Raw genomic sequence first — 26,933 nt, 5'->3', positions numbered from 1 at the left:
GTCTGCGCCTTCCACTTCTGGAGCTGCCTGGCCTCTTCTGCGCAGGCTGGGACGACTTCGTTCGGAGGCATGAGGATGAGCGATTTCCACAAGGGCACGCTTGCTCTCACCAGAAGAAGCAGAAAGGGGGACGGAGGGATGCGACCTACAGTATCAACCGTGACGCCAAACAGCTCCGTCTCAACAGCAGCATGTATCGCCAGCTTCCGCAATACCAATAATTAATGCGAGAAAATTTGCTATCGCGAGATCAAAACCAGGGGGCTAAGCCAAACATATCAGTCTCACTACGCAAGCGCAATTTTGCCAACACCCGCCCCGCCCATCCTTCGTACGCGTGTATTGGTGCAACCTCCAGACGCCTAGGGAGGACCAGCCTTACAGGCGCGCGCTCACGTTTCCTCCTCCCCTTGTCAATTCTTCAACTTCACTTCCGGCTCCCCACTTCCGGTCCTTCCCATTTGTCCTTCCGACAGAAAAATAGGCGGTGCGGTCGCCTAGGGTATTTCTGTTCCCGCTAGGATCTCCCTCGCGGGAGGCGGTGAAGCTTCGGGGGCTGGGGCCGCGCGGCCCCAAGGCGGCACCCTCGCTCAACCATGGTGAGTTGGGTGGGTGCGTGATGGAGGGGGCGAGCGGGCGGGCTGTGAGGGCCCCCGGCCCCATTCGGGGTGCTCGTGGTGTAGGCTCGCGCAGCCGGGCATCACTGCAGGCTTCAGGCTCCTGGGCTACGTGTAACTTGGGTTTTTTTTTCCTCCTTGCTTCAGTTGTCAGAAGTTGGGGGAGGAAACGGGAACCTCGGGAGCGGAGGAGTTAGCTTCTCCGACAGTGTTTTCATGTCGATCAAGCGCTTTAAGTTACCGCTCGGGAAAAGTAAGGAACAGAGGGGCGCAAGGACCGGCCCCAAGTCACGGTTCCCGGCGTGGGCCCACTTGTTTGTCCCCAAGTCTCATACGGGAGATGAACAGCGGTTGTGACAATATGTTTCTGGGTTATTTGATTTATGCGTTCTCGGTCTCCCCCACGAGATACAAACTTCACGAAGTCACCATTGCTTTCTTAAAGTCTAAAACGGCGTCTGGCACGTTGTGGTGTTCAGTAACGATTGAACGGATGACATAGTGTTATTGCGTGAGGGTGTGATCTCTGTGGTCTGGAGTGGTCTGTTGGCTTCTCCATTCGTTCAGCAGCGCTCACGACAAGTAAATGTGAGATTGCACATCGCGCTGGTACGAAAAAGTTGCTCATATATCTTGGTAACCATAATATTTTCATTAAGTGAAGCCCCGTAAGAACCACACGACGCAGTAATAAGGTTGTAGATGTATTTATTGCAAGCTCTTGTAGATTAATGAGCCCAAGATCCGAAGAAGAGGAGAAACCAGTGGGCTAGAAGCAGCCCTTTCTGTGGGAGAATATGCCCCAAATTACTGCTTCATACTGCTCTGCTCAGCCTTGAGGCTCTTCCTTTCTGAACTCTAGCAAGCATAGGGAATCCATCTCTCCATTCCCTAGCAGGGGAGAGGGCTCCCTGGGCCTGGATATTTCTGGGTACAGGAGTTGTTGGTTATTTTATAACACTCTAATCATCACACATTTGTATTTGTGGGCCTACATTATCCTGGATATATTTATTCCCTTATCACATTTATTCATTGTTTTGGGGTGGGGGGAGTTCCAAGAAGTCCCCTCAAGAAGAAGATCCATGGCTCAATTGCTAGCACCTACCATGGTATTTTAAGGTGGAGTAAGCATTGAGAAACATTCAATTAAATATTCAGAATCTCTAGGATTTAATGAAATAGGTAGGACACTGCCTCAGCCTTCAAGATGATGGTTTCCCCTGGGAAAGCTGCGCTGTTTTATTCCTTAGTAGATAATGTGTTCATGTATCTACCCAGCTTTCGCCAAGTTTTTTCCTGTGGTCATTGAAAGGGAGGACCAGAAAGTATACTTGAATTGAGCTCGCTTTTGCTGAGTATAAACTGCATACCTGATGTTTTCATGTATTTTTCTCATCAAGTCATCATGACATCTCTATGAGATAAGAGGTATGATCCCTATTGTAAAGATGGGGAAACAGAGACTGCTTCTCAGGGATGGTAAGCTGAGAATAAAATTCAAGTCCCTGACTCAACAAGTACAAGTATAAGCAGAAATACTTATACTACAACCCAGAAAACATATTCTGTGCTTGACACTGTGTTTCAGGGACAATTGTCTTGACACTAGTATGACAATACTTACATAAAACTCAGTTTGGAAAAGCCAGCCTTTTCTTTCTCAAATTCTGCTGGCAGGAAACAGACAATTGGGATGCTGGGTGGAAAGGACCACAGTAGTTATAAACCCAAACTAAAGGTAGCAGCCCCGTTGGGAAGAACGGGCTACAGAAGAACTTTCTGGGATGGTGATGACACAGATGATACATTTTGAAGGATGGATAGGAGTTAGCCAGATCCAAGGGGGTGGGGTAGTGGAGAGGTAAAGATTTTAGGTGGAGGGAGCAGTGTAAGTCACGTCACAGGATTTGGACATCTGTTGATTTTTTGCTGTTGTTGTTGTCGTTACAGTGTACATATACTAGTTCAAACTTTATGTTTGTGACTGTCCTTGTGATACTTTTCTCTAAATAGTACATGAAAAAAAGGGTATTTTAAACATGGGCATTTTTCTTCCCTTCTCTCTTAGGCCCGAAATGCAGAAAAGGCCATGTAAGTATCGACTTAATTTTGTTTGTAAATTTTATATTGCTTAATTATCACCACAGAGCTCTTTTGTGTTTGGTCCTTTTGGTATGTTTCTTTCTCTACATGTGTTAAAATAGTATTCCCATATTTGCTGTTTGTTTTTCCCATTAGTGTTTTCTGACAGATCCCAGAACTTATACTGGATAAACATTAGTTCACTTGGGGATGGTGCAGGGTGTGTCTGGGCACCCCATGATATTAGTCTTTTAACATCTGGATGTGTTGCTCACCACAATGGTCTGATGCTTGGAGTTCCCCACAGTGTTTACACCCAGTGTAAGTAAAATAGTTACTTGGATGTTCAGGAACACCAATGGCTTTTTTAAGTCCCTCACTGTTGGAACATGGAAACCTATAACTTCTCTGTGGTGACTTAATCTCTTTCACATGCTCGTGTGTGCTCTCTTTTTTTTAAATGAATAAGTATTATGAAAAAGTATATAATAGGTCCATTTCTTTATCAGTTAGGAAGGACGTTAGGTTTGAGGTTGGTGTTGAGGAGAATAACTACCATGACTTCCAGTGCTTTGATGGAACGTCAGGTGCGAGGCCTTCTGGCCAAGCGTCTGCGATTTCATGTTGTTGGAACCTTCGTTGTATCCCTGGGGGTTGCAACTTTCTATAAGTTTGCTGTGGTCGAACCAAGAAAGAAGGCATGTGCAGATTTCTACAGAAATTATGATTCCATGAAAGATTTTGAGGAGATGAAGAAGGCTGGTATCTTTCAGAGTGCAAAGTGATTTTGGAATGTAAAGAATTTCTTTGGGTTGAGTTCAATTGAAGTTTGTCACCGACCTGTGTACCTGAACTATGAAGCGTGAATATTGGGTTATGGAATAGTTTGCCTTGATAAATAAACAACTAACAAATACTTTGGACAGTTAAAAAAAGTATATAATAATATATATATGAGTCATATTAATGAATACCTTACATGATGGTCATGAGCAGATCTACCCCATCTAGGAACTTGGATGACAACTCTGGGAGCAGTATCTTACGGAGTTTTCTCTCTTCCTGATAGGACGGCCTTAGCAAGATTTCGCCAAGCTCAGCTGGAAGAGGGAAAAGTGAAGGTTGGTGTAAAGCTTCCTTGTGAATTGTAAAGTCTCAAGAACAAATGTGGTAAAACTCCCTTCTGAGCAGGCTAGATTTCCTGTTCCTTGTCTGTGCTTGCTGACATTCTTATGAGTCTGTACCCATGAATTCTACGTGTACCTCCCTCTAGCTGGGGCAGTGTGACGATCTAGCTGCTTGTTCTTCCGCCTCCTCTGTATTATGATAATTGGCTTCCCATATTATCCCAGCTCTGTCTAATACAGGAAGTGCCATCGAGAGCAGCTCTGAAGCTGCAGCCGGTGAGTGATCTCAATTCATGGAGGCTCAGCCAGGTTAGGAATAATATGTGCCATTCTTTCAATATTTTTGTTTTGTTTTTTTTTTTTAATTATACACATAAGTGCTTACACACATGTACATGTATACACATATATGTTTGTTCTAAACACTGAAGCCATTATTTCTTAAGATAATATGAATATGCCATGAAATGGATATAATCTAGCTTACTTGGCCATCTCTCTGGAATTTTAAGTGGTTTCCAGTGGTTCATTCTACTAGATACAATGCAGCCTCTGTATGTATGTTTTTGTATGTATACTTCTTTCCTAAGTAGAGACTGGAGAGTGAAACGTAAGGCTTGAAGATCATCTGAAACTGAAGCTTCAAATGTATTTGAACGTTTGGACGTTTAGTCTTCAGGGCTGAATCAGTTGTGGTTGCTGTATAAAGCTGGCAACTAGGACAGTGGCAACATGTGTATTTTGCTTCTTCTTAGGAACGAAGACCCTTCCTTGCCTCAGAATGTACTGAGCTGCCCAAAGCTGAGAAGTGGAGACGACAAGTATGTTCTGGGTGAATCTGTTCTTAGTAGAAGTAACAAGTCTCTAATTGCTTCTTTTTGGATTGAGGTGTAATTGATACAGAATGTTACATTGGTTCAGGTGTACAGCTTGGTGACACCACAAACATAGCTACCATCTGTTACCATAAACCCAATTATAATACCACTGACTATATGCCCTCTGCTCTACCTTTCCCCACACTGTGACTTATCATTCTATAATTGGAAGCCTGTACCTCCCACTCCCCTTCATCCATTTTGCCCATCCCCCAACCTCGCCCCTCTGGCAAGCATGAGTTGGTTCTCTGTATTTATGGGTCTGTTTCTACTTTTTTGTTTGTTTATTCATTTGTTTTTTTGATTCTATATATACGTGAAATCACGTGGTATTTGTCTTTGTCTGACTTATTTCACTTAGCATAACACCTTCTAGGTCCATCCATGTTGTTGCAAATGGGAAGATGCCATTCTTTTTTATGGCCAAGTAATATTCCATTGTATATGCCCACCACATCTTCCTTATCCATTCTTCTGTCCCTGGACACAGCTTCCATATCTTGGGTATTGTAAATAGTACTACAGTTAACATACATTTTTTTCAAATCAGTGTTTTCATTTTCTTTGGGTAAATACTCAGTAGTGGAAATAATTGGATCATATAGTATTTCTGTTTTTATTTTTAAGGAACCTCCATACTGTTTTCCAAGGTGGCTGCACCAGTCTATATTCCCTCTAACAGAGGGAAAAAGAAAAGAGAACAAGGGTTCTCTTTTCTCCACATCCTTGCCAGCACTTGTTATTACTTGTCTTTTTGATTCTAGCCATTCTGGCAAGTGTAAGGTGATACCTCATTGTGGTTTTGATTTTGTATTCTGTTGTTTCTTATTATCTGAATGGTTCATTACCAGGATTCTAAGGTTTTTTTTTTGTTTTTTTTTTTTAATATTTTTTTTATTTTATTTAAAAAAATTTTTTTAAGATTTTTATTTATTTATTTTGACAGACAGAGATCACAGGTAGGCAGAGAGAGAGGAAGGGAAGCAGGCTCCCTGCTGAGCAGAGAGCCTGATGCAGGGCTCGATCCCAGGACCCTGGGATCATGACCTGAGCTGAAGGCAGAGGCTTTAACCCACTGAGCCACCCAGGCGCCCCCTAAGTATTTTTAATTACTGATTTTGGATTACATTTTTTCTGTGCTTTCAGACATGTTCAAAAGTCTTGAGAATTACCTTTTATTTTTTTTTCACAGATCATTGGAGAAATCTCAAAAAAAGTGGCTCAAATTCAGAATGGTAAGGTAACCTGCCTTTTAAAGTGTTGATTCTCAAATCCACAATTAGACGTGGGGATTTCAGCACTTCTCTCAGTAGAACAAGTAGATAGAAAATCAGTAAGGACATAGAAGAACTGAACAATAGTGTTAATCAATTTGATATTCATAAAACACTCCAGGAGACATTTGTCAGGATCTGGAGAAATTTCGATTTTTACAACTTGGGTTGCTACTGGCATCTAGTGGATAAAGCCAGGGATGCCGCTAAGTATCCTCCAGTGCCTCCTACAAAGAATTTTTGACCCAAAATCTCAATAGTGCCACTGTTTAGAAACACAGCTCAAAAGGAAATTGAAAGCTGAGTAGCCCTATATCTATTAAAAAATAATAAAAAAATTTCTTTTTCTAAGTAAACTCTGTGCCCAGTGTGAGGCTTGAGCTCATGACCCCGAGATGAAGAGTTGCATCCTCTACTGACTAAGTCAGCCAGGCACCCCTGTATCTGTTAACGAAACTGAATTCATCGTTAAAGCCTTCCAGCAAAGAAATCTCCAGGCCCTGGTCAGTTCTATCAAACCTTTAAGGAAGAAATAATACCAATTCAACATAGTTTCTTCCAGAAAATTGAAGGGGAAGGAGAAGGAATACTTCCTCATTCATTTTATAAATTTTAGTATTAGCATTATCATGATACTAAAATTAAAAAAACGACATTATGTGGATAGAAAAAAACTGCCAATCAATATTCCACATGCATGTAGACGTAAAAATCTTCAACAGAATATTAGCAAACCAAATCCAGCAATTTATAAAAAGGGTAATAAATCACAACCAAGTGGGATTTATCCTGGGAATGCATGCATTGCTGATTCAGCATTAAAAAATTAATGTAATTCACTTAATCACCATTCTAAAGTTGAGAAACCACATGCCCTTCTCAGTAGATATTGAAAAAATATTTGGCAAAATTTAACCTTCACTCGTGATGAAAACTCCACTGACTGGGAATAAGAGGAAAATTTTTTTTTTAACCCTACCAAAAGACCTATCACTAATATCATAATTAATAGTGAAAGATTGCATGCTTTCCTCCTAGGGGCAGGAATGAGGCGGATACCTATTCTAACCATTTATATTCTAGGTCATACTGGAGTTCCTGGTCAGTGCAGTAAAGCAAGAAAAGGAAATAAAAGGCACACAGACTGGAAGGGGAAGAACTATAATTCTCTGTTCTCAGATCATGTAATTTTCCCTGTAGAAGATCCCAACAAAGCTATAGAAAGATTTCTAAAATGAATAAGTGAGTTTAGCAAGGTCACAGAATAGAAGGTCAATACACAAAAATCAATTCTATTTTTATAACATAGCACTGAAAAATTGGTACTAGAACATTTTTAAAAAGTGCTATTTACAGAAGCACCAAAACACAATAAATACTTGGGTATAAATCTAACAAAACATATGTGCAATCTGTATGCCTTTTTTTTTTTTTTTTTTTATTTTATTTATTTTCTTGAGAGAGAGAGAGAGAGATGGTGAGAGAGATCACAAGTTGGGAGGAGAGGGAGAAGCAGGCTCCCCGCTGAGCTGGGAGCCCCACTTGGGGCTCAAACCCAGGACCCTGGGATCATGACCCAAGCCAAAGGCAGACACTTAACTGACTGAGCTACCCAGGCACCCCTGTAATCTGTATGCTTAAAACTACAAAACACTGGTAAAGGAAATCAGAGATGACCCCAGCACGTGGAGAGATACACAACATTCATGGATGGGAAGCCTCAGCATAAAACATTGACGAAATCCCAACAGGATTTTTTTTTTCTTTGTGAATAGGTTACCAGATTCTTTTCTACATTTTTTTTTTAAAGATTTTATTTTTTTATTTGAGAGACAGAGATCACAAGTAGGCAGAGAGATAGGCAGAGAGAGAGGGGGAAGCAGGCTCCCTGCCAAGCAGAGAGCCTGATGTAGGACTCGATCCCAGGACCCTGGGATCATGACCTGAGCTGAAGACCGAGGCTTTAACCCACTGAGCCACCCAGGCACCCCCACTCAGACATTTTAATAGGTGGATAAATGGAACTGCAGGATTGCTTCAGTTACAAGGAGGAAGTTGTTTTTCAAGGATTTTTTTCCCCCTGTGCTCGTGAGAACTCTGTTACTAATCCTTGTTTTTCCTTTATTTGGGTGTTGATGGTTTTTCTTATAAATTTAAATGAGTATTTTTGTACCGGATACCTTCGTAAGTGTTGATGTTCATTTTTAAGAGTATAACATTGAGTGCTATTTTGAAGAAATGATATTAATGTTTTTTGTTTTCTAGCCGGTTTAGGCGAATTCCGAATTCGTGACCTGAATGATGAAATTAACAAACTGCTAAGAGAGAAGGGACACTGGGAAGTCCGGATAAAGGAGCTGGGAGGTCCTGATTATGGAGTAAGTAAGCAGTGGTCTCAGAGGATCTTGGGGGTAAGCCAGCGAGCTTTTTGGGCAGCTGGGTAGCTTTGAATCCCCTGTAGCCCCTGGCCCATGTCCGCCACAGAGTAGGCACTTGAGGAATGAAGGAATGAAAGAAGGCTTGGAAAGTGCCTGTTGGATGTGGACAGGAAGCATGGGTAGGATAATCCTTAAAGACCCTATAGCACAGCCCTCAGAGCAGACAAGGCACCTGAGTTTAGTGCCCAGATGTTCTTGAGTAAGCCACTTAATCTCTCTGGGCCTTTTGTTTAAAATGACCCTAGTCTTGGGGCACCTGGCTGGCTCAGGGGAGCATGTGACTCTTGATCTTGGGGTTGTGAGTTTGAGCCCTGTGTTGGGTGTAGAGATAACTTAAAAGAATAAAAGTCTTAAAAAACCAAAAATGACCATGGACCCTTTACATCATCTCTGAGCCTCTTGGGAGTCGGGGCAGCCATTGTTGGGTTCTTTCCTGGAGGGGGCTTTGAGGGCCCTCCATTCTTTCCTTTCTTTGGACACTCATAAATGCAGTCGCCTAGACTGGCTGTCAAGTTTTTAGGACCATGACCCATTATAAAACACACACATAATACAGACTCTGTCAAAACCCGGTACACACAAAAATGTACCGAAAAAATTCGTGTTGATGCATGTTGAGATTTTTCTATTCTGTTATATTTTGACTTAAAAAAATTGATGATTGTGACCCCCTTAATGATTTCATGACCCACTCATGGGTCTCAACTTTAAAAAATACTAGCCCAGAGCCCACCCCATTGATTCGTTTGTGAAGAGGTCTACCTCAGGTCATTTGACCTGTTCAACGAGTTGTAATGTGTTATGCAGGAAGTAGGTGAAGTTTTTCTAACCTGCTGGTATTCTCATTTTTATGAAACTTTAACACCTAATTCTCACTTAAGTACCTGGTGTGCAAATGAAGAAGAGGCATTCATGTTTCTTGACCCCTGGTTTTGTTCTTGGCACCGTGTGAGGAACTGTCTCACTTAACTCTTGAGTAGTTCGGTGATGGTGATCTTATGTGTCCTGTCGGAGAGCTTTAAAGAAATGCAGAGGTTTGCTAACCCTCCCGGAAAAGTGACCTCAGAAGCAGTAAAAAATTACTATGTAAGATATTCTTAACTGCCACCACCCAAAGTCAACATTAATTTTCTTAAAATTTTCAGTGTTATTTTTTACTGAAATATAGTTGACACATAATATGACATTTATTTCAGGTGTACCACATAGTGATTCAGCAATTCTTGTACATACATTATGCAATGAGCGTTGTTAACCATCTGTCACTACACAGTTATTATATTATTGACTAGATTTCTTGAAAAAATTGATTAAAAAATTCCAGTATAGTTAGTTTCAGGTGCATAATACAGTGACTCCACAGTTCTGTACATTACTCAGTGCTCATCATGATAAGTGTACTCTTAATCCCCCTCACCTGTTTCACCCATTCTCCCTCCCAACTCCCCTCTAGTGACCCTCAATGTGTTCTCAATATTTAAGAGTCTGGTTTTTGTTTGTTTCTTTTTTTAGTTTGTTCATTTGTTTCTTAAATTCCACACATGGGGAAAGTCACGGCATTTTTTTCCCCTCTAATTGACTTATTTTACTTATGATACCCTACAGATCCATCCATGTTGTTACACATGGGAACATTTCTTTCATTTTTATGGCTGAGTAATAGTCCATTGTGTATATATATATGTATATTTATATATATTTCTTTATATATATATGTGTGTGTGTGTGTGTTTGTGTATCCCATGTCTTCCTTATCACTTTAACAGTCAGTGAACCCTTGGGTTGCTTCCATATCTTGACCACTATGAATAGTGCTACAATAAACATAAGAGTGCATATATCTTTTCAAATCAGTGTTTTCGTTTCTTTGAGTAAATATCCAGTAGTGCCATGACTGAAACATATGGTAATTCTATTTTTAATTTTTTTAGGAACCTCTGTACTGTTTTCCACAGTGGCTATACTATAGTGTGAATTCCCACCAGCATGTGAGAGGTTCCTTTTTCTCCACATCTTTGCCAACAGTTGTTGTTTTTTGTGTTTTTGATATTAGCCATTCTGACAGGTGTGAGGTAATATCACACACTGTGGTTTTGACTTATATTTCCCTGATTATGTGTGATGTTGAGCATCTTTTCAGTGTGTCTGTTGGCCATCTTTATGTGTTTGGAGAATGTTCCTGTCCTCTGCCCATTTTTTAATTGGATTATTGTTTTTGGGTGTTGTTAATTTCTTTTTTTTTTTTTTTTTAAAGATTTATTTATTTATTTATTTGACAGACAGAGATCACAAGTAGGCAGAGAGGAAGGCAGAGAGAGAGGAGGAAGCAGGCTCCCTGCTGAGCAGAGAGCCTGATGCTGGGCTCGATCCCAGGACCCTGGGATCATGACCTGAGCCGAAGGCAGAGGCTTTAACCCACTGAGCCACCCAGGCGCCCCTGGTGTTGTTAATTTCTAATATTTTGGATATTAACCTCTTTTTTAATTTGGATATTAACCTCTTATTGGATATATCATTTGCAGATATCTTCTCCCATTCAGTAGATTGTCTTTTAGTTTTGTTGATTGTTTCCTTTGCTGTGCAGAAGCTTTTATTTTGATGTAGACCCAGTAGTTTGTTTTTGCTTTTATTTCCTTTGCTTCAGGAGCCCTATCTAGAAAAATGTTGGTATGGCTGATGTCAGAGATATTACTGCCTGTGCTCTCTTCTGGGACTTTATGGTTTCAGGTCTCACTTTTAGGTCATTAACCCATTTTGAGTTTATTTTTATGTATGGTGTAAGAAAGCAGTCCAGTTTCATTCTTCTGCATGTGACTGTCCAGTTTTCCAAACACCGTTTGTTGAAGAGACTGTCTTTTTTCCGCTGGATATTCTTGCTTCCTTTGTCATGCGTTAATTGACCGTACAATCCTAGGTTTATTTCTGGGCTCTCTATTGTGTTCCATTGATCTATGCATCTGTTTTTTGTCACAGCCCTACTGTTTTGATTTATTATAGTTTTGTAGTATATCTTGAAATATGGAATTCGGCTTCGTTTTTCTTAAGATTGCTTTGGCTATTCAGGGTTTTTGTGGATCTAAATAAGTTTTGTAATTATTTGTTCTAGTGTTTTGAAAAACATTGCTGGTATTTTGATAGGGATTGCATTAAATCTGTAGATTGTGTTGGGTAATGTGGACATTTTAACAATATTAATTCTTCTTGTACATGAGTGTGAAATGTTTTTTCATTTGTCTCCTTCAATTTCTTTTTTTTTTTTAATAAGATTTTATTTATTTGACAGAGAGATCACAAGTAGGCAGAGAGGCAGGCAGAGAGAGAGGGGGAAGCAGGCGCCCCACTGAGCAGAGAGCCCGATGCAGGGCTAGATCCTAGGACCCTGCGATCATGACCTGAGATGAAGGCAGATGCTTAACCCACTGAGCCACCCAGGTGCCCCAAATCTTCAATTTTTTTTATCAATGTTTTATAGTTTCAGAGTATAAGTCTTTGACTTCCTTGGGTAAGTTGATTCCTAGGTATTTTATAATTTTTGCCGCAATTCAACATCAGTGTTTTAATGTATTTCTTTTTAGAGTTTTTTTAAGATTTTATCTTTAAGTAATCTCTACACCCAACATGGGGGTTGAACTTACAACCCTGAGGTCAAGAGTTGCAAGCTGTACCGATTCAGCCTGCCAGGTGCCCCTCTTTCTAGAGTTTTTTAATGCTTACCAATTCTATTTCCATTTTCTATGTGTAAAAGTAATACATTTAGAGTCTTAGTTTCACAAGATGAGGGGAGTTCTGGAGATGAATGGTTTTGAGGGTTACATGATAGTTACGAACGTATTTAATGTCACTGGACTATCCACTAACGGGTTAAGACGGTACGTTTTGTTACCTATATTTTACCACAATAAAAAAGAAAAGAAAAAGTAGTACATTATCATCAAGGTCAGAAAAGTATAAAGAAGCAGAGCATTCAGTCAGAATGCCGTTACCTGGATGCAACCTGAATAGTTCCTTCCGTTGTTCTTCTGTGAATGCCAATGACTGAGATCGCACTTACTGTCTGTACAACTTGGTTGTAGCATTTATGCTTCTTTCCAAAATGGTAGCATTGGTTATGTAGATACTACATAGTTCTGTGCAAAAACAAACAAAAAACAAAAAAACAGAGCGAGAGAGAAAATATAAAAATTATACAATATTTAAAAATTTGTTATGTTCTGTGCATGATATAGAGTATATTTTTCTAGCCCACAGAGCTGCTGCTGACATTTTCTATTTATCTAACTTTTATCCTATGAATATATATGTTCATTTTTACAGAGATTATTTCTTATTCTAACCATGTGCTTTGTTCACTTAACAGTGTATCAGCGACATATTTTCATATCAATAATCATTTGTATCACTATTTTATTTTTTTTAAATTTTTTTTAAAAGATTTTATTTATTTATTTGACAGACAGATCACAAGTAGGCAGAGAAGCAGGCAGAGAGAGAGAGAGAGAGAGGAGGAAGCAGACTCCCCATGGAGCTGGGAGCCCGATGCAGGGCTCGATCCCAGGACCCTGAGATCATGACCTGAGCCGAAGGCAGAGGCTTTAACCCACTGAGCCACCCAGGCGCCCCTGTATCACTATTTTAAAAAGCATTTTTGAGAAAGTTAGAAAATTAGTACAGAGAATTCTTATATACCATTCATACAGATTTACCAGTTTTTGATACTTTGCCAGATTTTGCCATTTTCTGTGTGTCCCTTCAGATTTATTTTTTCTGAACCATTTGAAGCTTAAATACATCATGCTTCCTTATCCCTTAATACTTAATATCTCTGTGTATATTTTCTTTTTTCCTCACTCTGTCTGTATTTTCTTTTTTTAAGATTTTATTTAATTATTAGAGAGAGAGTGTGTGTGTAAGCACACAAGCAGGAGGAGCTGCAGAGAGAGAGGGAGAAGCAGGCTCCCCACTGAGCAGGGAACGGACACAGGGCTCGATCCCAGGACCCTGGGATCATGACCTGAGCGAAGGCAGATGCTTAACTGACTGAGCCACTCAGGCGCCCCTCTCTGCGTATTTTCTAAGAGTAAGAATGTTCTCCTTACATAACTATGGTAGAATTATCAAGTGTAAGACATTTAACTTTTTTTTTTAAGATTTTTTTTTTTTGACAGAGAGAGCACAAGCAGGGGGAACAGGAGAGGGAGAAGCAGGCTTCCTGCCGAGTAGGGAGCCTGATGTGGGGCTTGATCCCAGGACTCTGGGATCATGACCTGAGCTGAAGGTAGACACTTAACCGACTGAGCCACCCAGTCGCCCCAAGACATTTACCTTTGATACAATAATTTTATCCATCCTTCTTGGCTGTTTCACTGATTTTCCCAGTAATCTCCTTTTTAACATTTGCCCCTCTAAGACAGGACCTAGTCCAGGGTCACATACTACATGTAGCTGTTGATATGATCATCTTTGATGGATAGAATTCTCTCTTCAGGATGTATCTCATTTGTCTTTTACTGCTTGTCATTGAAGTTGTTTGCAATTGTTTCTTTAAGCTTTTGTCACTTGGGTCATATCATAAGTGTTATCCTAAGGTGATAGGAAAGTTTCATAAGAATCATCATTTTTAAGGCATAGAATATTTTCCATCCTTGAGTATGCTGAAATTTACTTAAATCGTCCTCCTGCTGCTAGGTATTTAGGCTGATTTTATTTTATTTTATTTTTATTTAGGCTGATTTTAATTTATGAAAAAAAATGGGCCTAAATATTTTTCTCTGTACATCAGTGTTTTCCCACATTCATGTTATTATCTTAAAGTATATTTGCAAACATGTGAACTAAAAGATCAGATCCATTTTCTCTTTTTCCTTCCCAATAAGAAAGTTGGCCCTAAAATGCTGGATCATGAAGGGAAAGAAGTCCCAGGAAATCGAGGTTACAAGTACTTTGGAGCAGCTAAAGATTTGCCTGGTGTCAGGGAGCTTTTTGAAAAAGAGCGTAAGTAACTGCTAATGTTTGTGATGTAGTTTGTGATGATGCTAATGTAGGTTTTAGCCTCTGATTGCTAGTGATCATGATAACACACCTGTAGGCTAGGTGCTCTTCCTGTATTGTTCCTCAGATGCTCCGCAGTGCTGTCAGAATTATTGTCTCCAGATTTGAGAGGAAGGGAAGCAGGCTCTCTGTAGAGAGCCTTGATGCGGGGCTTGATCCCAGGACCCTGGGATCATGACCTGAGCTGAAGGCAGAGGCTTAACCCACTGAACCACCCAGGTGACTCTTATTGTCCCCAGATTTCAAATGAGAAACTGTAAGTACTAGTAGTTGAAGTTGTAGCCCAGGGCGCACAGATGGGGCTGGGAGGTGGATCCAGAATTGACTGGCACCAAATTCTCACCCTTGGCACATGCCAGTCTCTCAGCCTAAATGTTTCCCTGTTTGAGGTTTCCTTAGATTATCAGGACAGACTCTGATGTTCATTGAAACAGGTTCCTGTTTCAGTTACTTATTAGTTGACAAGCCCTACCTGAAGAACACGTACAACCTTGGGCCAAACCCCAGGAGGTATAAATGGAGAAAAGTGGAAAGGCTGTGTGTGGACTTCCACTCCTGGTCCCCTCACCTGACCTGCCTTCTCTCTCTGTGGCCCTGGGGAGTGTCAGCCAAATCTTGGCCTTCCAAAATGCACTTGGAAACCACTAGCCTGGAGTGTTTGTGGATTTTAATTTTGCCTTTTAGGAAAGTAGTCTGAACTCTTTATACAAAGAAGTATGAATAGCAGAGAAGACACTAGTATTCTCACTGCTGTTGGGATTCTGCCCCATTTCCTTCCAGTCAGTTTTTCTGTTTGTTTAAAAATATAATTCTACCTAGGGGCACCTGGGTCGCTAAGCAGGAAGCCTGCTTCTCCTTCTACCACTCCCCTGCTTGTGTTCCCCCTTTTGCTGTGTCTCTCTCTGCCAAATAAATAAATAAAATCTTTAAAAAACACAAACAAATAAAAATACAGTTCTACCTATATTAAGCCCTTCTTTTTAAATTAATCATGCCCAAACTGTTTTGCCAGTGTTATTAACAACACTTAAAAACAACTCAGGGGCAGTGCACCTGGGTGGCTTAATTGGCTAAACACCTGACTCTTGATTTTGGCCCAGGTCATGATCTCAAGGTCATGAGGTTGAGCCCTGCGTCAGGCTCTGTGCTTAGTGGGGAGTCTGCTTGGGATTCTCTCTCTCCCTCTTCCTCTGCCCCTCCCCCCTCTAAAAAATAATCTTTAAAAATAATAATAATAACAATTTAGGGGGTGCTTGGCTGGCTCAGTAGGTGGAGTGTGGGACTCTTGTGAGTTTGAGCCCCATGTTGGGTGTAGAGATTATTTAAAAATAAAATCTTAAAAAAACTTTAAAAAAATAATTCAGAGTTTAAGTATCATGCTGTTCATTATGAAATTAATATAATTTTATTACAGAGAAGTTGCAGAATACAGAAAATCAGAAAAAAACCTGTCCATATTTTCACATCTTATAGATGATAGTTGTTGACATGTTGGGGCATATTTTCTTCAGTTTTTAAAGGGAAATGACAACCCAACATATTGGTCAAAGAATCAAAGCTAATAAGAAGAAAAAATTCATGTGAATGAAAATACGTATGTGGAGGGGGCTCCTATACTGAGGTTATACTGTACATATTACTTTTTTAAATTTGCATTTTTCTAAAAAAATCAGTTGTAGATTTTTTTTTTTAAAAAGGCAAGTGCTTTGGTTTTTTTTTTTTTTTTTTTTTAAAGATTGTTTATTTATGAGAGAGAGAGAGAGTGCACAAGCAGGAGGAACAGCAGGTAGAGGGATAAGCAGCAGGGTGCTCCACCCCAGGACCCTGAGATTATGATCTGAGCTGAAGGCAGATAGTTAACCAACTGAGCCACCCAGGCACCCTGAAAGTGCTTAAGTCAGTCTTAATGAGTATAATTCAAATAGCACTGTCCCCTGGGTGCCCCCCCCCCAATCCCTGTGCCCCTGGATAACTGGTAATCATAATTATCTGATTTGGTACATTCCCTTCCAGGCTTTTTTTTTTTAATGCACTTACATGCTTATTTCATCAGCTAAATTTCATCATTATAAGTGACAGATGACTCAACCCCAGTTCTGTTTAGGCAGAAAAGTGAATTTATTGACTCACATAACTGAAAAGCCCACGGGTGGTTTGTCTTCAGGAAAGGCTGATACCGTGTCACATTTCCTCCATGTTGTAGTTTTGACTTCCAGTCTGTGAGCTCGTTTCTCTCTCTAGCTCTCTGCTTGTGGCAAGTGGTCCATCATCAGTTTATGCTTTGTCCTCTCTCAGCAAGAGATTTTTCCCCGCCCTGAAGTGGTTAAAGCAAAACTCCTAGAATTGCTCTGGTTGGCTTGGATCGGATCCTAGGTCCATCTGTGAACCAGCCCCTGTGATGGGAGGGATGCGATGTTCTGAGCCAGCCCTGTACCCTGTACCCTGTACCCTGTCCTGGGTGCAGCCAGAATTGTCACAGGACAGGGACCAAGAGTGGTGCAGGGTTGGACGGACTTGCCATCACCAGCGTCAGGGTGATGGGTGGAGGCCTGCCCAGACCCAGTGGCACTCCCATACCTGTTGTGCCATGTTCTGTGTTGATATCCTCCCATCGTTCTGCTTAGAACTCTGTGATGGATGTGAAGGATTAAAGCACAGAGGATATGAATTAGCCGTACATTATGTAACCATTCATTGGTAGACCTTTAGCTATTTCTAGTTTCCCATAATTGTAAAATTTTTGCGGATCTGATGGTTAAAAATTTATTATTTTTACTTTTTATTTCCTTGATTTACTAATGAAATTGAATTCAGTTACTAATTGAAATTTTTTTTTCAAGATTTTATTTATTTATTTGACAGAGATCACAAGTAGGCAGAGAGGCAGGCAGAGAGAGAGGAGAGAGGAGGAAGCAGGCTCCCTGCTGAGCAGAGAGCCCGATGTGGGGCTCAATCCCAGGACCCTGGGATCATGACCTGAGCTGAAGGCAGAGGCCTTAACCCACTGAGCCACCCAGGCGCCCCACTAATTGAAATTTTTATACATGCAAAATTTTTCTTCTGAAATGATCAGCTTTTACTCTTTCACCTGTTGGGTTATCATTTCCTTTTTGATTTTTTTTTTTTAAGATTTTTATTTATTTATTTGACCGACAGAGATCACAAGTAGGCAGAGAGGCAGGCAGAGAGAGAGAGAAAGGGAAGCAGGCTCCCTGCCGAGCAGAGAGCCCGATGCGGGGCTTGATCCCAGGACCCTGGGATTATGACCTGAGCCAAAGGCAGAAGCTTTAACCTACTGAACCACTTAGGCGCCACCCCTTTTGATTTTTTAAAAATATTTTTTATTTTTTTAAGTTTTGAAAAAAAATTTTTAAAAATTTTTATTTTTAAATTTTTAAATAAACATATAGTGTGTTTTTATCCCCAGGGGTACAGGTCTGTGACTCGCCAGGTTTACACATTTCACAGTACCCATCATAGCACATACCCTCCCCAATGTCCATATCCCCACCATCCTATCCTGTCCCCACTCCCCCCAGCAACCCTTAGTCTGTTTTTTGAGATTGAGTCTTTTATGGTTTGTCTGAAAAAATTTTTTAAATACTTTATTTGAGAGAGAGAGAGCGAGCACAAGTGTGGGAGAGGGGCAAAGGGAGAGGGAGCCCGATGTGGGGCTGGATCCCAGGACCCTGAGATCATGACCTGAGCCGAAGGCAGACACGTAAGCGACTGAGCCACTTAGGTGCCCCTAAGATTTTTTATTTTTAAGTAATCTCTGCACTCATCATGGGACTGGAACTCATGACCCTGAGATAGAGAGTTGAACACTCCATCGACTGAGCCAAGCAGGGCCCCCCTCCCTTTCGATTTTTAAGAATTACATAAATATTCTGAGTACTAACCCTTAGTCTGAAAATATTTTCTTCAAGACTTTCTCATTTATCTTTTTGGTTTGTTTATAGTTTCTTTTGTCTTATCTATATACTTAAGATTTTTCATCGCATTTTTATTAAACCTCATGACATTTCCTGTATTATCAAAACACCTTGTGAAACAGCTATGGGGGGCCATAGGGAACCCCATTCCCCACACATCCTGTAGTTCACAGCCATAGTTATTCCAGGTTTTCACAACTCTGTAAACAATGCACATCTCTGTCCATAGAGCTTTGCCTGTCTTTGTTTTTGTTTTTTAAGTTAGGATAAATTCCTTCTAAATAGGCTAATTGGGTTAAAGGTTTCAAAACTGATTGAGAAAAGGGTGGGTTGTACCACTTAACGTAGTTCTATGGCTAATATAGGAGGTGCTTATGTTGTGGTGTTTTCTTTCTTTTTTTTTTTTTTTTAATATTTTATTTATTTATTTGACAGAGAGAGTGATCTCAAGTAGGCAGAGAGACAGGCAGAGAGAGAGAGGAAGCAGGCTCCCCACTAGGCAGAGAGCCCGATGCGGGGTTCGATCCCAGGACCCTGAGACCATGCCCTGAGCCAAAGGTAGAGGCTTAATCCACTGAGCCACCCAGGCGCCCGTCATGGTGTTTTCTTGAGCGTACTCCCTTGGCTGAGAAACATTGTATGGGATGCAGGCTCGAGTGTGATTGTGGTGATTTAGTTAAGTCGGTGCTGTTTCTTTTAGCTCTTCCTCCTCCAAGAAAGACACGTGCGGAGCTCATGAAAGCAATCGATTTTGAATACTACGGTTACCTTGATGAAGATGATGGTGTCATCGTGCCTTTGGAACAGGACTATGAGAAGAAATGTAGGTCTATGAGCAACTCATTTCATTATAGATGGCATCTGGTTTCCGTTCTGTCCTTAGAAAATGGGTTTGTAAATAGTGCCATATGCCAGAAGCGAGTTTATTTATTGCTGATGGTCTTCAGAAGCCGTGGTCTGCTCATGACTGAACCCTCCGTTAACTACGATGCCATCTGGGGCTGTGTGGGGCCAGAAGCAGCAGATGGGGGAAGCCCAAGGGCGACATCGGACCTGTTCCCCACCCACCCGTAATTCATCATCTGGATTCCTTCCCACGTTGGCCTTTCTTGAACTCAGGAACTGGTGCCCATTTAAGTGACTTTTCAGTCTGCTTTAAACACAGCTATACATTAACAGTGCAGAGCAAGGTGGCTGACCCTGAGCACTTCCTCCACGCCAAGTCTTGTGCTAACCATTTTCTGGACTCTGTTCTGAAGCCTCATGACGGCCCTGTGAGGAATCGTTAGTGATGATCTCCCAGTGGTGTGTGGAGCTAGGGTTTTGGTTGGGAGTCTGAGCCTGTTTCCAGCAGCATGTACGGTTGTGTCTCCCTTGTCAACCTGAAGCCACTCAGGTTGCTGAACTTGGGAGGATCTTGGAATGTCCCCTAAACAGCTGCCTTCTTGTGACTTCCGGCCAGAGCTGTGGTGTGACCAGACTCTCTCACATCCTGCTCCCTGCCCGCCAGGGCAGAGTGGAGGGCGCTCCTCTTCAGAGGGGACATGGGGCCTTGCCTGGCATGGTGGGTAAAGCTCATTCAGAGGCCTGACTCTCCTGTTTCTGCAGTCAGGGCCGGGTTGGTGGAAAAGTGGAAAGCAGAGCGAGAGGCCCGGCTGGCAAGAGGAGAAAAGGAGGAGGAGGAGGAAGAGGAGGAAGAGATCAACATATATGCTGTCACTGAGGAGGAGGTACTATGGGCGGGGGTGGGGGGGGCCTGGTCCTCACTGCCTTCTGCTCCGAGCCACCCGCAAGACTGGGCCTTGGGGGAATCGGTGGGGCAGTAGGAAGCCTCAGCTCACTGGGGAGAGATCAGGGTCAAAGCCCAGCCCTCTGGCTGGGAACTCCTCTTCCTCACCTGGAAGATGGGTATGAGGATCACCTCACGCATCCCAGGGAGGGTTCCAGAAGGGAATGGCTGTGAGAGTGTGAGAGCACTCTGTAATCTGTGCTTTACACCCAGAATTACTTTCCTGCTTCTTAGAGGTAAGTCCCCCTGAATATACTGCTACCCGACTTCTAAACACATGGGAAGCCATATGAGTTACAGCCCCTATCCCCATTTTTCCTTCTTATTTATCTATTCACTTATTTATTGTTACTGTGTTTTCAGGCACAATTATAGATCTGTTGCATTAGTTGCTTTTACTTTACAAAGTACCACAGGTGGTGAGGCTTAAACACCAGAAATGGGTTTACTCGGTGTTCTGGAAGCTGGAAGTCTGAGCTCAAGGTGTCAGCAGTAGGTCTTGTCATTTCTCTTTAGATGCCGGTACCAGGAGCCCTGCTGCAATCTTAACATCCCCCATCCCCCCAGGGTAGAGATAGAAACCCATCCAGAGCAGACAAGGCTTTGATGCAGAAGGTCACCCCAAGGGCGGAGCTGTCGTCCTGCCTCGCAGCCAGAGCCTTCTAGCTCCAGGCTCTCCTGAGGGGCCTGCCATGCAGGCCTCACTCCTTGACACATCCAGAGAGAATGAAGTGGATTTGCTGGACTGAGAAGGGGAGGGGCGTTACCGCTGTGTGGGCGGTAGGTCAGGGCCTGTATGAGGAGCTTGCTGTGACACGGGTGGCAAAGAAGCAAGCTCAGAGAAGGTGAGCGACTTGTTGGCATCACACAGGATGTAGCTGACTGGAGGCTTCTGGGCAGGTCTGGCTGATGAGCAGTGGGAACAGTGAAGCATTTGAAATAAGCTGGCATATGTGCTCGCTTCGGCCGCAGATACACTGAATTAGGCTGGCAGCATGCCCTAGGAAGGTCTCGTCTGGTCTTGTATTTTCTTCTCTTGTCTTGTTTTTTCTTTTCTTCCTGCCTCCCTTCCTTTTTCCTTTTTTTTCCCCTAAGCGGAACCCAGCGCAGGGCTTGAACTGAAGACCCTGCAATGAAAACCTGAGTGGAGATCGAGGGTCAGATGCTTAACCAGCTGAGCCACCCAGGAGCCCCTACCTAGGAAGGTCTTCTTCAGCTGCAAACATTCATATGTTCTTTTAGCAGCTGTTGGCTTAATTAGTGGCTACTGTGAGCCGGGCCCATGTTGGGGCCACAGCAATAACCGAGCTCTACTTGTAGCTTAAAGTCAGTGGGGAGACAGTCCAGTGGGCAGAGTCAGTGGAAAACAGTGGCTGTCACAGCAGCTCTGAGACAGTGCCACAGGGTGGGGAGAGCCCTTGAAGCCTTTCCTGGGGAGCAGCCCATTCAGCTGAGGCCTGGAAGATCAGGAGAAGTTTACCAAGTGAGAGGCGGTGAGGGAAGAGTGTTCCAGGCAGAAGGGAACAGCATGTACTGAGAGACACTGTGGGAGTTGGGGAACAGAGGACAGGCACGTGTGGCTGAAGCACAGTGTGGGCTGCTGGTGGGGAGAGGAGAGGAGGCGGGAGAGAGGGGCAAGGCAGGACAAGTGAGCGCCCCAGCTCTATAGGGAGGAGGCTTTGCCTTTATCCGGAGAGCAGTGGCAGGCCTCCAAAGGTTGTTGTGGGTTTTTTGTTTTTTTTTAAAGATTTTATTTATTTATTTGAGAGAGAGGAGAGAAGGAGCATGAGGCAGAGGGAGAGGGAGAAGCAGACTTCCCGCTGAGCAGGGAGGCTGTTGTGGGACTCAGTCCCAGGACCCTGAGATTATGACCCCAGCCGAAGGCAGCCACTTCACTCACTGAGCCATCCAGGCGCCCCAAGTGTTTTTGTTGTTGTTGTTGTTGTTGTTTTAAATAGTTTACAGGAATGGTAGCACAGAGGGTCCCATGTATCCTTCACCCAGTTTTCCCCAATGGTTACATCTTCCAGAGTTAGAGTACAATATCCACGCTGCAGGACAGAGTTGGGGTAATGAGTGCATAGCGTTTGGTGTCTTCTATCACATGTGGATTTGTGTAACCACCATTTCTTTCTCTCTCTCTCTCTCTCTTTTTTTTTTAAAGATTTCTTTATTAGAGCACGTGTGGTGAGGAGGGCAGAGGGAAAGGGAGAGAGAGTCTTAGATGCTCAGCACGGAGCCCAATGCGGGGCTCTATTTCACAAACCTGAGATCAGGACCTGAGCCAAAACCAGGAGTTGGTCACTTAACTGACTGCGCCACCCAAGCACCCCTATAACCACCATTTCAGTCAAGATACAGAGCTGTTCCCTCTCTGCACTGCTCCCTTAGAGTCACACCTCCCTCCTTCCCCCATCCCTCACCCCTGGCAAACTCCAATCTGTTCTCTTTCTTTATAATTCTGTCATTTTGAGAATGTTTCATAAATGAAATCATACCTTATGTCATCTTTGAGGATGGTTCCTACACTCAGCACAAGGCCCTTGAGATCCATCGGAGTTGTTGGATTCAAGAGTTCATTCCCTTTTATTGCTGAGTAGATTCCATGTGGAGAGAAGTATGCGAGTGGTAAGTGGGCAGGTCAGTGCATTTTCACAAGGCGAACAACCCCATGGAGCAAATACCCGGTGACGAAACAGAACATGACCATGACCAGCACCCTAGAAACTTGCTTCCGCCCCACTGGGTGTTACTCTCCTGACCTCGGATAACCCTTAAGCTCTTACCTATTTCTGAACTTGACGTTTGCTGGTGGAATCATGCATACTCTTTAGTGTCTCATGGTCACAGGTATCTGTTTAGTGTCCAGTACCAAAGGAAGCTGCCGTGGCCTTCCTTGTTCACAGAGAGCCATTCATGTTGTGTGTACATGGAGGAGCGGAATTATCAGGTTGTAGGGAAGGCACATGCTAGGCTTCAGAAGATGTGGCTGAACCATTTCCTGGGGTGCTGGGCCCGTTTGCCTCCTGCCAGCAGCATCCGAGACGTTCCGCTGAAGGGTCTCCAGCCAGCTTCCCTGGGCAGCGGGTGTGCCGAGAGGCCGGTGTGGGCCACCCAGGGCCTCCCAGGGGTCCTTGCTGCTCATGTCTCCCAAGCCACAGTATTTCCTTAGGTGATGAGTAATCTCTCTTGACTCAAGTGCAGCCTCTGAGTTGGCCTTTTTTTCTCTATGTGGTACATTTAAAAATCTTCATTAAACAAAATAGAGAACATGTACGAGGTTCAAAAGCCAAAAAAAAAAAAATACATAAAGATCAACAAAAATTCTGTAGGTCTCTTGGTGCAGAGATGCGCCTGGTTCTCACAGCTCTCGCTAGTTTCTGTTCCTGTTTTCTTTCCTCAGACAAAAGGTGGCATCATTTACACAGCATCGTTGCTCTTTATTTATTTCTTTTTTAAAAGATTTTATTTATTTATTTGACAGACAGAAATCACAAGTAGGCAGAGAGGCAGGCGGGGGGCGGGGGGGAAGCAGGCTCCCTGCTGAGCAGAGAGCGGATGCGGGGCTCCATCCTGGGATCGAGCCCTGCATCGGGCTCCCTGCTCAGTGAGGAGCCTGTTTCCCCCACCCTCACTCCCCCTGCTTGTGTTCCCTCTCTTGCTGTGTCTCTTTCTCTGTCAAATAAATAAAATCTTCAAAAAAAGTAAAAATAGGGTGCCTGGGTGGCTCAGTGGGTTAAAGCCTCTGCCTTCGGCTCAGGTCAGGGTCCTGGGATTGAGCCCCACATTGGGCTCTCTGCTGAGCGGGGAGCCTGCTTCCCCCTCTCTCTCTACCTGCCTCTCTGCCAACTTGTGATCTCTCTCTCTCTCTCAAATAAAGAAATAAAATCTTTTTAAAAAAATTAAAATAAATAAATAGTCAGTGGTGCTTCTTCATGTCTTTCTGAGCCTTGAGCTTCCTCTTTCCTTTTGTTTCTTCCTTGTAAGCAGCTGCACAGATGTCCAGTTTTGTAGTGATACTGGCCTGTGTTTAATAGGCTCCCCGCTCACTGACTATTTGGGGGTTCTGTTTGTAGTCTGATGAGGAAGGCAGCCAGGAGAAAGGAGGTGAAGACGGGCAGCAGAAGTTCATCGCCCACGTCCCAGTGCCATCCCAGCAAGAGGTAGGACAGAGTGGGGGAGCTGCCCTTGCCGGTGGGGCTTCCCCAGCACCAGGGGTCTCACCTCTAAAGGAGACTGCATGGAGTGGGGGAGCGGGTTTGCCTCGGCCTTCCTGTCCATTGAGGCAGCTCTGACTCCAACCACACTGGTCACTATGCTCACAACAGAGTGTGGACTCCCGAGGAGGCAGGCTCTCGTCTGCTTTAGGGGATACTGACACACGGTGTTCCCACGCTTCTGGTGGGGAAGAGTGGGGCTTGGGGAGAGGCCTCTGGGTTTTGGCTCCTCAATGGCCTCTGTCCCGGGCACTCCCTCCTGGCCAGGTTCTGGCAAGGCATGGAGGGCCTCTCGGAGGAGTAAAGGATGAGCCCTTTCTTCTTGCCATCCACAGATCGAGGAGGCCCTGGTGCGGAGGAAGAAGATGGAACTCCTCCAGAAGTATGCTAGCGAGACCCTGCAGGCCCAGAGCGAAGAGGCCAAGAGACTTCTGGGCTACTAGGGCTGAGCTGAGACCTGCTCAGGGTCTGAAAATCTGACAGGAGACCATCATCCCCCGCTGGCCCTTGGTGAGCCCACAGGCTGGCTAGTGCTGCGAGTCTTCCTGCTACTTCCCCTACCTTTCCTAACCCCCATCTCCCGATGCGAAGGGAGGGGCTGCCTGGGCCTCCCTGGCAGGCTGTCTGCGTGCCGAACCCGTTCAGCTGTCACTTTTGTACAAATGTTTTGCTATTGTAGGAACCCACTTATTTTTATCCAGAGTGTGTAAAACAGGCTGCTCACAGACGGCCTGTGTTTTACTTAGCTTTCTACTGTCATCGCTGGGGAGGGAGGTCAATTTATGACTGCCATTAAAAAGATGCAATTTTTCCTAAAAAGACATATTGCTACCTCCTCTTGAAAAATGACAAAATGTGTCAACCCTGGGCCCATAGTCATATATGTCAGCCACCAGCCAGGGCTGTTCCTTTTGGGTCAGGTTCTGCTCCCAGTTGTCTGTGGCCCACTCAGCCTGCCTCATTCCCTTCTGCCCAGGTGGCAGGAGTTTCAGTTTGTTACTTCTGTCTTACGACTCGTTCAGAAGAGAGCTATTTTTATTAAAGATTTTTATATGAAAGGGAAACTTCCATGTCTGCAGCTTGTTCCCTGGAAGCACACTGAGGTGCAGCGGGATGCCTGGTGCAGAGTCCCTGCTGGGGCCAGAGGCCCGAAGCACATGGCCCGGGTGCGGGAGGGATGGGACCCATCCCGGGCTCCCTCTCAGGGCAGAGGCTGGGGAGGCCCCCAAGGTGGCCCTGGTCAGAGCACACCACGGATGTCCAGGAAGCAACAGTCAGGGCTAAGCCTGCCCTCTGGGCTGGGTCTGCTCTTTCCAGTAGAGATAGGACACAGCAGTCTCTGGGGCTGTGGGGGTGGGGGCGGGCTCCACGTACTCTGTAGGGATCCTGGGAGGGTCTGGGAGTCAGTGTCAGGACCAGGGGGCTGTCCTTTGGGTCCGGGCCCCAACTTGGACTATGTGTCAACAGGAGGCCCTGCTTGGGGAAGCCTGTGATACAGTGGAGAGTTGGGCTCTTTGGGCAAGTCTGGGGGTCTGCCTGTCAGGGGAGCAGCAGGGTCAGGGAATGCCAAATCCCCATGTGGCTGGAGGTGGTGAGTATCAGGGGAGAGGCTAGCCAGGCCATGGCCAGCCCACACAGGCCCCTTGAGGGAGCTGTGCAGATCCTAGCAAGAGTTTGAACCAGGCAATGTGTGACCTGCCTTAGGAAGGTGTGTGGAGCTGGATGTGGAGACAGGAGGCAGGAGGCAGGGCAGGCAGAGGCTGGCTGGGGCCGAGGCGGGGGGTGGCGGGTGGGGAGTGGGGAGTGGCTGCATGGGAAAGGCAACGGAGGGTGAGGAGAGGGGGTGTGACTGGGGTGGGGGCACCTTGCCTCCTGGCTTCCCTCAAGGAGGGGCTGGCTTGTCCCCCCTCAGCTGAGCCCCTGGGTGAATGTGTGCAGGGAGCAGGGGGGAGGCGGGGTTGCAGCTTTGGGAACCCCCAGGGGAGGGGCAGGGCCAGGCTCAGCTCTGGGACCTAGGCCCCTGGCCTCAGTTTCTCTGTTTTAAAGCCCAGGACTTTGTCCCAGGGTCCGGCAGTGCTACTGTGCAGGCAGAGGCAAGCGAGGGCCCTCATCACAGCCTCTTTGGGGTGTGTGGCGGCCTGGCTCAGACCACTCCCTCGGGGGTTTTTCTTCCAAGGGGCACATGTAGGCTTGGGGGCTGCCCAGCATTCTAGGACAGCAGGAAATCCAAACCCCAGGCATTTCTTCCTGGAAAAGGTGACTGGAAATGCCTGGAGTGTGACCCTTCTGGAAGGTTCAGGCTCCAGGCCTCCATCCATCAGTCAGTGGAATTACCAGGCTTCTAACCCCTGGGACAGAGCCAGACACTGGAGCCCCTGCTCCAGCCCTGCAGTGTACAGAGCATGTCCCAGCTAGGGTCTTGCAGTGGCTTGCTGGGACGTAGGCGGACAGGAATGAGTGTCCCATATCTGAGGAAACCAAGGCTGGGTGGGAAAGCACCTAGCACCATATCCTACAGGTGTCCT

General features: G+C 44.3%; 1 protein-coding gene across 1 annotated transcript; it reads left to right on the top strand.

Moving 5' to 3' along the window:
* Window positions 1–354: 354 nt before the first annotated feature.
* LOC111159028 (ISY1 splicing factor homolog) lies at window positions 355–25,229 on the top strand. The gene is made up of 11 exons (XM_022521385.1): window positions 355–599; window positions 2,689–2,711; window positions 3,772–3,823; window positions 4,585–4,650; window positions 5,900–5,942; window positions 8,247–8,359; window positions 14,293–14,410; window positions 19,103–19,225; window positions 20,011–20,132; window positions 24,268–24,354; window positions 24,744–25,229. The coding sequence occupies exons 1-11, from the start codon at window positions 597–599 to the stop codon at window positions 24,849–24,851; spliced, it is 858 nt and encodes a 285-aa protein (XP_022377093.1). The 5' UTR covers window positions 355–596; the 3' UTR covers window positions 24,852–25,229.
* The last annotated feature ends 1,704 nt before the right edge of the window (window positions 25,230–26,933 follow it).

The sequence above is a fragment of the Enhydra lutris genome, unplaced genomic scaffold, assembly GCF_002288905.1.
Source record: "Enhydra lutris kenyoni isolate GAN:26980312 unplaced genomic scaffold, ASM228890v2 scaffoldscaffold66, whole genome shotgun sequence".
Lineage (NCBI taxonomy): Eukaryota > Metazoa > Chordata > Mammalia > Carnivora > Mustelidae > Enhydra > Enhydra lutris.
The sequence above is the reverse complement of the archived record's forward strand: the minus strand, read 5'-3'. Positions and strand labels throughout refer to the sequence as shown.

Excerpts from the sequence above, each read along its gene's own strand:
- LOC111159028 (XM_022521385.1), top strand. Across the intron at positions 5,943-8,246 it reads AGTGGCTCAAATTCAGAATG|CCGGTTTAGGCGAATTCCGA; the intron begins GTAAGGTAACCT and ends TTTGTTTTCTAG. Across the intron at positions 19,226-20,010 it reads ACAGGACTATGAGAAGAAAT|TCAGGGCCGGGTTGGTGGAA; the intron begins GTAGGTCTATGA and ends CTGTTTCTGCAG.